The following is a 14,767-nucleotide window of genomic DNA, read 5'->3' on the forward strand; positions in this document are numbered from 1 at the left end:
AGCTCAATTTTGAAACCGAAAGCTTTGGTTTTGAAGTTGGTAATACCTATAACCGATTCGAACCGACCGAGTGACAGCCATACCAGAGACTGAAGTGTTTTTTGGTCAAAAGCTCAATGACTAAACAATATTTAATCCTTTCTTTTATAATTTTTAGAAGTATAACCACTCATAATTTCTTTTTCCTTCTCTTCAAAAAAAAAATATTGATTATCATTCTTGATTGTTTACTTCATGTTTTAGTTTAGTTCTTTCAGAATCTTTCGTTTGCCTTGCCCTTTCAGTGATGTTCTAACCCAATTCTTTGGCTAAGGAAAAATTGGTTGGGAGAGAATTCTAATTTTGGTTTAAGGCTTTAAGATAAGGGTATTTTAGGGAGATTAGAGAGGTGTAGTTAGCATTTTGTGTATTTGAAAACGTAATTTGGAGGTCTAAAGAGCACATTTAGCAGACTCTCTATCGTGGCTCCTTAGCCATTTTAGAATGCATGTTTAGCTTTTTATCTATTTTAGCAGCTGCCCCAGACTCCTAAGTGGCTCTCTATTATAACTTTTAGCTATTTCGCTCCTAAATAAAGAGAGCGGGATGAGACTCTCTATAATTTAAAACATTAATTTTAAGTTATTTTATATAATTTATAAATACATTTAAACTATTTAATATTCATTTAAAAAATAATATAAATTCAAAACTAGCTAAAATAGAGAGCATTAATGTAGATGTAATTCTAAAGTGACTAGCTAAAATGACTTTTTAGCTACTTTAGCTAAAATTTGACTAAAAAATTGCCAGCGTTGCTAAAGATGCTCTAAATACTGATTTTGGAGGTATGAATAGAAATGGACAAATTGTAAATCTAAACTTTACTCATTAAAAAAGTTAGCAAGAGTCTATTCTAAACAACTTTATTTTTTTGTACGTAAGTTCTTTACCACATATAACATGAACAATTGAGAGTTGATCTTCCTCAGGTTGGATCTAGATCAACATTTTCTCACAATGAGAGATCTTAAGCTAAATTAGGAGTAAAGATGAGTAGATTGCCAAACCTTTATAGTTAACTATGCCGAGGTAGACAAATTGAAAATTTGAACTTCATTTATAAAAAGGTTAACAAGATTCTATTCAATATTACTTTGTTTTCTTGTGCGTGTTTTTACCACATATAACATGAATCATTGGGAGTTGATATTCCATATTCCCCACGTTGGATCTACATCGATAATTCGATATGTTATTTACAGTGAGAGATCTTCAATCAAATTGGGAGTCAAGATGAATAGGTTCCCAAAACCTCTTCAGCTCATTTGGAACTTCATTCATAAAAATTTGTCAATGTCTTCAAAAAAAAAATTGGGAGTCGAGATGAATAGATTCCCAAAACCTCTTCAGCTAAATTGGAACTTCATTCATAAAAATTTGGCAAAACATTGACAGCTGTGGGATTTGAACCCACGCCCTTTCGGACCAGAGCCTAAATCTGGCGCCTTAGACCACTCGGCCAAACTGTCGGATACATACTATTTTATTACTTGGTCCCGATTTCATTCTGTTGAAATGCACTTGTGCTTTTTTTTCAACTACTTGTTAAAGACTTTTAGGATGAAATATGCCACCCTCTCTTTTCAGAAGGACAATGCAATAATCATTATAGATCAAGTTCAATTATGGTGGATAGGATCTAGGTTTAAGAATTGGCTTCTGGACTTTGCGGTATGTCACATCAAAATTGACTAAAGGTAGAGCAATAATAGGAAGATATGCTAGTACAGTAGCTCTAAAACACAGATAGAAGGAAGTGCTTTCATTTCAATATTCTCAGAGGAGATGGTTAACAAGACATAAAGAGAAAGGTTCATAATCATAATCGTAATCAATAATAATTGTATGAAGATGTGAACCTAGACAAGAAAAGCTCATGGTATTTAACATTGATACTTGATTTCTAGAAGAAAGAATTCCCAGTTTTCAATATGCAGATCAGTGGCGACCGATCCATTTTGGAAAGCATCGGGAAAGGGTGTGATCTTGGGGAGACTTGTAGGATGAGAAAAAATCTGGGTCCTGCTCAAGGGACTCTGCATGACCTTCCAAAATGTAAACTATCTCATCGAAGTGCGGTCGCTTCTTCGGACGACTCGACCAACATCGGTTGATGAGATGACTGAATGCCGTTGGGCATGTGGGCGGCAACGGAGGTCTTGCATTCTGCACAATATAGCAGATATACAGCACATAAGAGAAAAAATTGTTGATCAACTTTGAATGCTTGCTCTTTAGTCTTTACTCTATGATCATAGGCACAGTGAAACACTTCACTCATCCAGGTGGATAATAATTTGAATAAAACATTTGACTTTTATGTTAATGAATCATTGGTATCATGACATTTCATTCCAGTGTTTGTTCAAAATAATAAACCAATCAAAGATAATTGAGTGTACAGACTACAGAGATTCATAACCTACATTCTCCGAATAAAGATCTCACTGAAATCATGGGTTGCGACACAGGCACAGATACCACATATTGAAAAAGGTTGGTTGTTTCTCTATCTAATTATGAATTGTCAAAGGAGATATGAGCATCTCCAAAAACACAAAAGCTTTGTGAAAGGTTTTAAATCATAGCTATGAAACCCATTTTACATGGGTGGCAAGTTTGACTTTCAACAGCTTTAAAACAAAGTAGTGCCCATTTGTTCCACAAACTCATAACAGGTGCAAGAAGATGTTGACTGCAAACACTGAAACACAAATTTTAGATGTCAATGTGTTCCTATTTGGTAGAACGTGATTATAAAAATCCTCAAGTTACTCTTCCTATGAGTTAGAAATGTTCATACTTCTGGACTGGAAAGGTAGAACCGTAGAACATGCTTAGTATAATTCTTCGCTTTTGTAAATGATCTGTGGCTTTAGGATATATGGATTTAAGATAATTCTCTGATTTTGGAAATATCATTTCCTGCAAAGATAAGGATGATGACCATAGCAGCAGGTCCCCACATGATCTGCAATATAATACCCCAAGGACAAGCACATAAATGACTGTCGCTCACCCTACTTATGATGCATGTGAGGAACATACAGGTGTAGCAGATGCATCAAGAAGAGTAGAACCACTAAAGCATATGCCAATATGGTACTTGGTATTTTGATACACTTCATTTCCAGTATGGCAATATATACTTTTACTGCATCAAAATTTAAGATTTTTATCACCTTGTTGAAGGACTGATATATAAAATGTTCCAACGCAAATAGAGAGACTACTTCCAGAAACTATTGCTGCTCGTGAGCTATTCGAGCAGTCTGTGAAACAATTAGAAGCTCTTAATAGTTAAATGAGTGACTTACAATATATATGTATTTTAAAGCAGTTAGTAAATTTTATTTAATTTTTATGAAAATACCTCCTATTCAGTTTTCTTAGAAGTTACAATTGTGCAATTTGGGTAAAGGACATATTAGTAGTCATGTTGATCTTAATTTGAAATGAGTTGGGATAACAATCTTGACTTTTACCCTGTTATTAGGTCTCATTTGGCTATAGGTATGCTGAACCTAGTAACTTATTAACAAATAAGGTCTGAATTGTCTGTATCCCTACATCAACATTTGAGTTAGTAGAATAAGAAGAAAGAAACAAAATTATTTTCAAATATATAGTATCTACAGTTATCGAATATAATCTATCTTTATGTTTTGTAGTAATTTTTTTTTATAACACATTTAGCCTTGTTTTCAAACAAATTCTTATTTTGAGATTATTCCTCCCAAATGGAGCCTTTTCATAATATACCATTGACGATACCCTAAATTAAAATGTGAAGAGGAGATACCTTCTGTGACACTGCAAATGCAGCCTGTTCCGGAGTCATGTTGTCAAATGGTGTCAGTGCTGTTAAAAGTTCCCAAAGAACTATGCCAAAACTGTAAACATCAACTTTTTTCGTATGGTGTTTCTCTTTTATCATTTCAGGGGCCATCCAACGGTAAGTCCCGGTGAACCCCTTAGCACTGCCGCACTGTGATTCCAAGCACGAGATACCAAAATCCGCAACTTTCACAGACATATCTTCTCCTAGCAATAGATTTTCCGACTTGAGATCCCTATGAAGTATACCTTGAGAATGAAGATATTGCATTCCGCGTGCAATATCAAGGGCTAATTTGAGAACTAGGCTGAGTGGAAGGGAGTGTGGCTCCTGCTGATGGAGATACTTTCTCAGCGATCCCCCGGATAAATACTCGGTGATTATGCAGAACACAGGAGGCTTCTTACAAGCTCCAACAAACTGCAGAATCAAGTAGCCGTCAACAAACATAAACATCAAAATGTGAAGAACGCACACTCAGTCCAATTGGAAAATTAGATAGACAACTCTGTAAGCAAGGAATCTTTACCAACCATTCAAAACCAATGACATAAGCACTGTATATGGCTCGCGAGATGAGCATATCTCTCTAACACTAGGCAGAACAGTTTCTTTTCTTAAACCGTAATCGAAATTCTTATAGGCCCTTTTTTAGTATTCTCTTCACTACAATCGTGGATGCAAGGTTAAAACGAATCAAGAATCCGGTTTTGATTAGACCAAAGAACACAAAATCGAAAAAGCAGACAGATGACTGCATATCAGACAAAGATCACAAACCAGTGAAACCACACAACCAGGACCACATTTCTTCTTTTCCATAAACCTGAAAAGCCAATAAAAACCGCCACAAACCCACTAAAGAGATGAAGATTGAGAAAGATTACAGTGAGGATATTCGGGTGTTGCAATCGAAACAGCAAAGCCACTTCTGAAGTGAACTGGTTTTCGAGCAAAACAGCCAAGTCGGCATCCTCCTCCGGCTGGCTTATAAGCTTAATCGCTACATCCTTCTGCTTATAAACCCCTCTGTAAATCCTGCTATGTCTCCCTGAAGCAAATTTGCAGCCAATGTACAATTGGGACATGTCAGCACCCCAATCTTCCTCTGCTTCGCCTTTAATCTCAGCCCCTGGAGATACCAAGTACTTGGACCACGAAACCGCCCTATTGTATTCTCCAAGTGACAGCCTCCCCTCTGGTTTGCCATTGTTGGAAATTTGCTTATACCACTGAAAATTCTTCATGGGTTTGAAGCAGTACTCATCAACACCATGAACAAAAAAAAAAACCCAACCCCAAAGTTTCAAGAGGACCCAGTACACTACATTTCAAATAGAGCTGCAAAGATCAAAGCTTTAAGCAGAAGAAGATACAAAGTTCATTTCTTGTGTTTCAAAGTTTCTGGGTCAAAGGAGGAGTCTTTTGTTTTTCAAAGGCTCATAGATGAGTTCAGACAAAAGTAAAGCACCATTTGAGAGAGAAAAGCAGCATTGAAAATACAGGTTTTTTTCATCAGAGAGAAGTAAAAAGGAAGTTGAGAGGTTTGTAATAATGGGGAAGCTAAGAAACAAAACTCAACTCAACTGAGAGAGAAAGAGAGAGGAAGTAATAGGGTTGGGTTGGGTTGGGTCGAGTTGAGTTGAATCGGGTTGTTGTTGTTGTTGGAGCAGTGAAAGCATATAGGGGTAGAGCTGGCGCCTCTTCACTCACTCACTCACTCGATTTCTCTCTTTATACGAGAAACACCACTCATAACGTGCGAAGATCCACATCTGAGGAGACAAACCGGATCCTCCTTCGATTAAGACCTCGACCTATTCGGGTTTCCTATTCTGCCCCCAGCTCCTTCTGTTTATATCCAAAGTGGAATTGCTTTTCAAGCTTTCTGGCTGTCTTGCATACTTTGCCTCTGTTGTGTTCTCTTTGGAATGAAGAAACTAACCTGGAAAATGATTTGACCAAGAATATCCTCTCCTATTCTGAACATTCCTCTGCTCATTAGTAATTTTCTTTTTTCGTGTATAACTGTATATTTACCAAATTTTTGATATAGCCATACACAGTATCGTTTTTCACTTGCAATCAACGTCCGGCAAGAATTATTATTGCATTAATTTTTATTGACATGCTAAGTTTAACTACAAATGTGTCTCTTTATGATTCTGAATGAATGACTGCATGACAAGTTGGGGGACTCATTTTTTTCTCTCTGAAAATAAGATGACTTCATAGATGTTTAAGCCGAACGTATGAAATTCAATTTTAAATTAATTTCATATATCATAAATTTAATTTTAAAGATTGTCATGTGACGTCAACATATTAATTCAAGTTCGTTAAACATAACCGATGTATCCAAACAGTTTCATTGTTAACTTTTAAGAATATAAAACATCCCTCATTTTTCATTGAATGAGTGAGAAAAAGGCATCTGGTCTACATGACTTCATACATTCAAAGACTTTACCAAAGGGTTAAAGAGTAATTCTCTCAAGGTTAAAAAAAAAAAAAAAAGAAGGGCAAGATGCATCAACTCCCGAGACTGTTTAATCTCCCAGAAGGATAGATTAGTCATTCCAAAGGACGGAGGTTACAAACTTACGACAGGAAACAGAGGAATCGAGCTGAAAAAGCAGGTGGGCCCCACGCGCTCAGCAGAGACGGATCCGTGGGCGTGTCGGAGAAGCCGTATGGTCCTCTTCCGTATACGGTCTCTCTCTCCCTCTCTCTCTGTCTTTCTTCTTTTAATCACTCAGCTTTGTTCTAAAAACAACGCAAAAACAAGAATCGAGCCCCACTCCACTCGCACTCGAGGCGCGTGTTCTGCACGCTCCACCAGGGCCGGCTTTGTCGAGGTTGAGACGGACATAGGGAGAGGTACAGCTCAAATTGCACCCGCAAAGGCAAAACAAGGAAGGCTGCAGAGTGTGTGTGCGTGTGTGTGTGTGTGGGGGGGGGGGGTCTTTCTACCAATTACAACTGGGCTGGGTCCGAATTCTCCTGCGGGATCCGACTAGGTTCCCCACCTAATTAAACAAGGTCTGCAAAATATTTTTTCAAATCAACAAAATTAGGTGCTTGTTGTGTGACGTGAAATGATTCATCCCAAACTTATTCGATGCATTTTTAGAATTCTAAATCCCAATCCTCCTGTTATCGAAAAAAATCCCAATCGTATTATTTAGGGTTCTTCATTTTCGTCTAAACGTAATGATTTATTTTCAAAATATATTGACAGTCTAATATATAATCAGATTTTTTGTTCGCTCTAAATTCAAATCCTCCAGTTGTATTAGTATGAGTTATGGACAACTAATAAACTTTGATCAAAATTTGAGACCTGTCATTTCCTTACGACGATCATGATCATTGATATGACATGATATTTTATCTAAGTTTTGAGGCAAATTAGATACTGCTTGGTTAATAGTTTGTAAGGTTTATCATCAAGATCTACCCACTAATATTGTTATATGACTTATATCAAAGGAAAAAGATGTACCCACTATTGAAAGGATCTGCATTATTAATTTGTAGGTTGGCATGCTGTCGTTGACGATTAATTCTCAGTATTAGTTATGATATTGTTAATCAAGTTGGTATTTCTTATAGGTAGAACTTGTTGTCTTCTACATAGCTAAACATATACATGATTAATCCAACAACTTTGGGCATTTTACTATTTTAGGTGTCAACTCACTGTCAAGGACTCAAGGGTCAAATTTCCACAGTGATTACCTATTAATTGCTAATATATATTAGTGTTAGGAGCATTAGAGAATAATATTTGTTTATTTATCGAAGAGATCAGTTTTATAAGATCAAACATGAGGGGCCAAGAAATAAAACAAATGAAGCACAACGAAAAAGCTTCACTCTGCATTATTATTACGAAAGGGTTTGATTAATCATCACCAGAGAAAAGACCAATGAAGGGTTTGATTAATCAGCAATTCAGCACCAGAGAAAAGACGAAGGCATGTATAATATAAGATCTGGGGGGACATGCACATGCATGGGTAAGCTGGTTGATTGATGAAGCCACGTCTTCGTATAGGACCAGCTAAGATTCGATAAGTTTAGCCAAAAACTTATGGTACAGAATATATCCTTACCGTACTGATTAGGGTTGGTGATGATTACTTAAACCATGATTAACGATATTGATTATCGCAAATGACAAAGCTTAAGGAGGTGTAAAGTATGAGAGCATTGCTTTTCGGGTAATAATTATATATGGAGGTAGGGTTTCTGGCATGATATGGAAGCAGAAAGGTAGGGTAAGCTAGTCTTTGCATGAGATGAGATATGTTCGTGGATATTTATGAATCGTGAGGCTGAGGATGGAGTGCATGGGACACTGTGGGTACAGGTCTGGTACTGGAGAGGACAAGTGAATGTGAAGAGAGGCAGGGGAAGAAGAAGAAGATGATGGTGGAACAGAGGGTGGTCGCTGACTGTTTAGTTAGAAAAAGACGATGGGGTGTGATAGATAAGGGCTTGTCATGTAGCTCGTTTTTCAGCTCTAGATCAACATGGCTGATGGAGTATACCACGTGAAACTCTTTTGGTCGTTCCTGGTAAAATGATTTTGTCTTTTATTTTTAGTTGATTTATATAGGGTTTTTGTTGGAACTTGATCGTTCTAGTACTATCAACTCGATTAATGATATGATCGGGATCAAGAAGGAATTGTAAAAACTGAAAATCATGAATGATGAAAAGAAAGATCGAGCCGGGGAGAGTATACCAATAGTTATTAGAAATCGACCTTCTAGATTTAAGCAATGGGAATCTTTAAATCACTGAGATGTATTTTGAATTAATTATAAGTAAACCTCTCTCACTGCGCGGTTTTTTAATTTTATTTTTATTCTTTTATGATTGAAAACATTTTGTCAGTATAGGCACCACGCAACACCCACAACGGTCACAACAGTCATATATATGTCTCAGCTCTGGTTAATGTAATTCCTGCAACCAAGTCATGACGCACACGTATATTAATTGTGATTAAAGTTCTAGCTTATCTTAATCAAGAAAATTTATCTTCGAAATTTCAATTTTGTTTGGATATATAGGCAGGAAATAGCGAAGGAAAGCCAGCATGTGGGTTTTGGTGGCAACTGGCAAGTGCATAGTTTCATACAAAATTACAAATGAACCCCACAGGCCATAGTACACAAATCGTGAAATCGATGGAGCACCAAACCTAGCTTTAGCTAGTTAGGAAGAACATTTGCATGAATAGGTCATCATGGTTGTTGGATTGAGACATGATCGGTCTCAGTCAAACTTTTACTAGAAATATTCGTGTTCCATGTAGAGATTTCACCATCTGCTTTTTTATGAATGGACTAGAGTCACTAGAATAGATGATAACAAACGTAACATGCTTGTTAATCATGCAAAGCATAACATGAACTTGTAAGTGGGGAAATCTGTTGTAGGTTTATGTCAATACCTGATGACACAAACATTAACAATGCAATATCAACAATCATAAATTGCATGGATCAATTAGCGTGACCCTAAGAGTCTAAGACCACCTAAGATATTGAGCGAAAGAAAAAAGAAAAAATCCATATAAGAGGAGCCTTGGTCTAGAGTCTCTAGACTATGGCCTTAAAATGAGTTCCCATGTTTTTCACAGCAATGCTGTTGTTTTTTTAAGTGCTTACAGGCCCATTGGCTCGGCTGTGGCTATGTCTTCACAAGAGAGAGAGGCAAATCGTTCCATCATCATACTCCCAGGTTGGGAGCAGAGCTTTGGGGATCATACAAGACCCGCATAAGAAGAGAGCCTACAGCCAAAGCCCAAAACTAGAATTCTATTGTTTTAAATACCAATGGACTGCCCACTCCTCAGTTAGGAGCCGTAGGCGTTTCAATGGGCTGCCTATAGAGGAAAATCAAAAAACAAGTGAGTAAAATTTATACTTCACATCTTTTTTTAAGTATCTTAAATTTTATATTTTTATAGTGTGGATTGTAAACATATGATGTTAAGATATTATAAAATGAAACATGAAGTGTGGATTGTAAATTAGAGTGTGAATTTCACTAAAAAAAAAAAAGATGATGCAGCAACTGTGAATGGTTTAAGAACTGAATATGGGTCCTACTTGCCCAACCAATTTGAGGCAATAAATCCACACCAAAACCACCAAAATCAAGGGGAGAAGCAAAATCAAATCCAAATCTTAGGCTTAGTTTGGGATTGCTTTTGAAACTGCTTTTGATCTCAAAAGCGCTTCTGAACTTATTTGGTGGTGTTTGGTAAACCATGGAGAATAGGCTTCTGACCCGAAGCACTTCTCCCAACCACGGAATTGAAGAAGCTACAATTCGTAGCTTTTGATTTCAGCTTCTGCGGGAATCAACCCTCGACGCGGAAGATTAAATGAAATTCATCAAAATCCAAATTGTCCTCATGCTTTTCTCAATTTTACATCTTTCTCTCTCGCACTCTTCTCTCTGCAAAGATCTCGATAGCCTCATCTACAACACCTCCGCCTCTTCCTCTTCACTCAAATTCAAGAGAGCAACATCCCACAATTTTGAAGAGGTCAAACATTCGACCCATAATCCCAAGCTCTCAAAATCAATCAGCAAAGTAGACTCAGACCCATATCCATATCTCAAGAGCTCATCAACATCAAATTGAAACCCAAAAAAATCATCTCAAATCCCAGAAAAGAAACTCAGAATGGAACCTGGAAGATTGATAGCTGACTCAAAATCCCCTTCCCATCTGGGAAAACAAAGCATAGATCCAGAATTCATGAGCGAGGGGGGGGGGGGGGGGGGAATGAATATGGGTAAATGAAATTGAGCGAAGAAACGGAGTGGAAAGTGAAGAAAAAGGTAGATCAGGAGAAAAAATGAACAAGATCAAGATGAAATTGGCTATTTGGCTTTTCTTCCATGAGTTCCTTCTACCCAGATCGTTGTGGATTAGATGGGGAATGAGTGATAATGGTCTTCTCTTTTTGTTTACTGTTCGTGTCTTGTTTCTAAGCTTTTTTTTTTTTTTTTTTTGTTAATTCATTTGTTTAAATTATCATCAAAAGTATCTATCTAGATTGTACAATTATAATAATACGTTAGGTTATATTTAGGGTTTAGGTGACTTTGAACCTTATATTTTATGAACTAGAAAGATTATCTTGTTCGAAGGGTCTAGACACCTTTCCAAATCAATAGAAAAATGCACTCCAAAAAAACAAAAGTAAAAAATCAATAGAAAATATAAGAAGAATCAGATGAACATAGTTTTATTTATTTATTTAGTGGTATTTATTTTGGTATTTTTAATATTTATGTCATTTTTAGTAATTATAAACTGTCACAGCACTTTTTATTCATAGTTTACCAAACATTCTGAAATTGCTTTTCATTCTCACAGCACTTTTAAAAACAGTTTACCAAACACTCAGCTGCTTCTTCTCACAGCAAAATCAGAAGTGCTTCATCTCACAGCAAATTTAAAAGTGCTTCCGCTCACAGCACAACAATCCCAAACTAAGTCTTAGACCAGCTTAATCGAGAGTATCACCTCCAATATGACACAAAATATCAGCCATGAGAGTCATCACAGAACTTAAAAGGAGTCCGTTCAAACCACGAGGCCGGAAAGTTGCTGAAGAGGTTCGATATAATGAGATTGACTGGGGATCTCTCACCGCAGGAGACACCAATGCCGAAAGTTTATTTTCATACCCCCGTTTTTATCTTCTGACTCAAGTGAGATGTGAGCGAATCACATTATCCATTACTTGCAGCTCATTAACCAAATGAGCACTGTGACCATTGTTTCCATTATTTTCTTCAAGGTCCATTCAAAGGGAAAAAATGGAACAAAATTAATCTATATCCCCAGTCACCATTATTAAGAAGCCTATACCATAAATACTATGGTATCTGTAAATAACTAAATATGAGATGTTTAAAGCGAGAAAACAATGACCGTGAAATTGCTAGGTATCCTAATATTGTAAACATAGCTAGTTTGAAGCTATACACCACTGGAAAATCAATCATTTTCATTCACATTCTATATATTATTTTCTCACAACATGAAAACTGAGTCTGCAGCTCATTGTAAAGATCACGTAGAATCATGGGTACATAGGTTGTAACCAGAGATCAGGGAGCTTAGTGCAAAGGCAATGAAAGCGAGGAAGGCCATGCTGACTGAAGCAGTAGCCATCTCCGTGAACTCATCTTTTCCCCAATTTGATTGCCAGTCGTCGACCCTGGTGGCTGCCGATGATGATGCTGAAATGAGAAGATATGCCAGTACCTGCAAAAATTTTGGATCAACAAGGCAAAGCATTATTAATCAGCAAAAGCCAATGATTTGATGCAGGTCTAATGATTACTTGGAGTCAAACTAAGACCCCAATACAGACCAATCCATTCAACCCACGAAAAGATAAAAGTTTGAGGCTAGTGGGAGGAGCCAGTCCCCATATTCAGCTGACCCACATACCAGAGAGAAGACCACTTTGAAGTTCAGTGGGATGCCCAGTGCTAAACTAATTTAGTTACTGGGTACTAGGTAGAAACATAAAGAAGATCTTGGAATTGAGGAAATTGGGAAGCACCAAATTTTTATGTAAGAGATACCAGTATAAAAGTATGAACCTTAAACCAACAAGTGATGAACAACAATCCCTTCTGATCATTTGAGTAAGCATTACTGTGATTTTTAGGGGTGCAACTCGGAAAAATGGAGTCACCATCCCAAGATGAATCCAACTATGATTGATTCAATCCTCCAAGTTCCACCCCTATAGTTTTCTCAATCATGTCCAACATTCCAAATGCTTATTACTGCTAGTGTGTGCACTGTATTGAATGTGTTTTTAGTTTTTACTGAACCAACTGATTTTGGTTTGATTTTTTTCCTCTGGAAAAACCAGAATCATACAAAGCCAAACAAGATGGATAGGCTGCATGACTCACCTGATCCATGAAGAAATCAAAGTGGTGACGAAGGTGGTGCCTGATCACATAATTCCCGGTGACTAGCAGGTAGGATAGATTGTATGCTTGAAAAGCAGCATATGCAAATCCAATAACAGTCACGGCTAAACAATACCTGTCAGAACATCATATTGATCATGACCCCATCTCCAAAAATTTAAATTCACAAGTGTAAAAATTGCGTAAAACTTCAAAGAGCTCCAAACTTTAACATTCTATCAATAGACATTACTTTTCATTTTCGCTAATCCAACCATTTGAACTCCCTACCTAAATCAATCAGAGCAATCAAATCGGTTTCAAGTTGTAACTTTTAACAATTAGATTCTAGAATTAAGCAAGCATATACAAAACAAGCACTAATTGGACTACTCAAAGATTACAGAGATTAGAATCCAAATTGAATTGAAATTGTTGGCCAAAACTTGAAATTCCAATTGAGAATTCAAAACTGAGAGAGAGAGAGAGACCTGTATTCCTTGTAGCGATCAAAGGAATCGCCGCTCCAGCCCTGAGTTTTATCAGCGGCCATAACCGAGAACGAAATCAAGCATAGCACCAACTCGCTAACCCGAAACCCTAGCGCCGCCGTCGTCAACACATCGGCTCTCCTCGGCGGCCGCCTCGATCTCCCAACCCCGGCGCCGCCCCCGGCCGGCCAGGGAACGCCGTTAGGAGCGGCCACCTTGGGCACCGAGGGCGGCGGGGGGTCCTCCCCGGCGGCGCGGTTGCTGTTGTAGAGGACGAGCGGCGAGGGCGCCTTCTCGGGCGGTTTCTGAGGCCGCAAGGGGGAGGGGGAGTACTGCGTGAACTTGTCGATGGCCATGATGGCCTTGGAGTTGTCGGGGGGCGGCTGCTTCTGGGGGGAGAGCTCCGGGGAGGCGTAGGGCGGGGATTCGGAGGGGTCGCCGGCGTCGGATCGCATGGGGGAGAGGTAGCGGAGGGGGGAGCCGGCGGTGCAGGCGGAGTCGTCGGAGTTGATGGAGGAGGATTTCTTCATGGCTGGCTTGCCTTTCAGGGCATCCATTTGGTGCTCTATTGGATTCAAAGTGGAGCGACGAAGAAGAAGAAGAAGGAGTGAGTTTTGGGAACTGGTGAAAAGTGAAAGTGGAGGGAAGAGACTTGGGAGTCTTTAACAGGCTCTACGTGGAACTGCTTCTTTCTTGGACAATGAACACTCTACCTACCTACTCTACTCTAAAGTGAGCCCTGATTTTCTTGATGAAGTTACCTTTCACCTCATCATCAACAAATTTGTTGTCCCTCATCGTTTGGTTATTCTTTACTATTGCTATCATTTTCACGACGGCTTACTATAAATTATTTCAAGGTTAATTTGTTACTCACTCTCGATCGAGTTGGGTCAATTATTCATAGAACTCATAGACTTTCACTCATAGACTTTGAATTAATATTTGATGAGATTTGAGTCGTGAGATTGGACTAGGAGAACACCACTGTTTCCTTCATCTTAGTTGTGGCAATGCTGTTGTTATACCTTCGTCGGCTGATCAAAACCCTACACCATTGCCGATGATTAATCTCCAAGTTCTTGACATGAAATTTAGTCGAGGAGAGATTAGGGTCTCAAGCCACATCCTATCCTAGTTGGACAAAAGTGGGAAGTATAATCAGTCCGACGTTATTAAGGAAACAATCACCATTCCTCATCCTACTCAAAAGCCGAGGGAGAGAGTGCGTGGAAAACTATAACACCAAGACCAAGCTGCATTGTTAAGACTAAAGACTTGAGCAAGAGAAAACAAAATACAAGCCTACAAAAATACAAGCGAAGCTTTGAGTGGAAACTTTATATAAAGTTCTTTTGGGTTTCTTTAGTGGTGCGCCATCCTTTCCCAAAAAGCTAAAGGCAAAAATTCCGTCCCTACTTTT

The 14,767-nt window shown here is 38.2% G+C and overlaps 2 protein-coding genes and 1 non-coding gene across 4 annotated transcripts; all 3 read right to left on the reverse strand.

Annotated features, from left to right (window-relative positions):
* Positions 1 to 1,431: 1,431 nt before the first annotated feature.
* Positions 1,432 to 1,511, reverse strand: TRNAL-UAG. The gene has a single exon. It is a non-coding gene; the product is annotated as a tRNA-Leu (tRNA).
* Positions 1,512 to 1,778: 267 nt separating this feature from the next.
* Positions 1,779 to 5,601, reverse strand: LOC112180859 (serine/threonine/tyrosine-protein kinase HT1). 2 transcript variants are annotated; one of them, XR_005802626.1, is made up of 4 exons: positions 4,768 to 5,601; positions 3,845 to 4,300; positions 2,846 to 3,013; positions 2,070 to 2,208 (listed from the first exon to the last, which is right to left on the reverse strand). XR_005802626.1 is itself a non-coding variant. In XM_024319424.2 (3 exons), exons 1-3 carry the CDS (start codon positions 5,125 to 5,127, stop codon positions 1,981 to 1,983), a joined length of 1,044 nt encoding a protein of 347 aa, XP_024175192.1. In that variant the 5' UTR covers positions 5,128 to 5,592; the 3' UTR covers positions 1,779 to 1,980. The 2 variants fall into 2 exon arrangements, 1 of the variants encoding a protein (XP_024175192.1); XM_024319424.2 differs by lacking the exon at positions 2,846 to 3,013 and having other exon boundaries at positions 1,779 to 2,208; positions 4,768 to 5,592.
* Positions 5,602 to 11,784: 6,183 nt separating this feature from the next.
* LOC112176236 (CASP-like protein 4A3) lies at positions 11,785 to 14,056 on the reverse strand. Its single transcript, XM_024314073.2, has 3 exons — positions 13,345 to 14,056; positions 12,854 to 12,989; positions 11,785 to 12,188 (listed from the first exon to the last, which is right to left on the reverse strand). The coding sequence occupies exons 1-3, from the start codon at positions 13,899 to 13,901 to the stop codon at positions 11,994 to 11,996; spliced, it is 888 nt and encodes a 295-aa protein (XP_024169841.1). The 5' UTR covers positions 13,902 to 14,056; the 3' UTR covers positions 11,785 to 11,993.
* Positions 14,057 to 14,767: the final 711 nt, after the last annotated feature.

This window comes from Rosa chinensis, chromosome 7 (genome assembly GCF_002994745.2).
Source record: "Rosa chinensis cultivar Old Blush chromosome 7, RchiOBHm-V2, whole genome shotgun sequence".
In the NCBI taxonomy this organism is placed as follows: Eukaryota; Viridiplantae; Streptophyta; class Magnoliopsida; order Rosales; family Rosaceae; genus Rosa; species Rosa chinensis.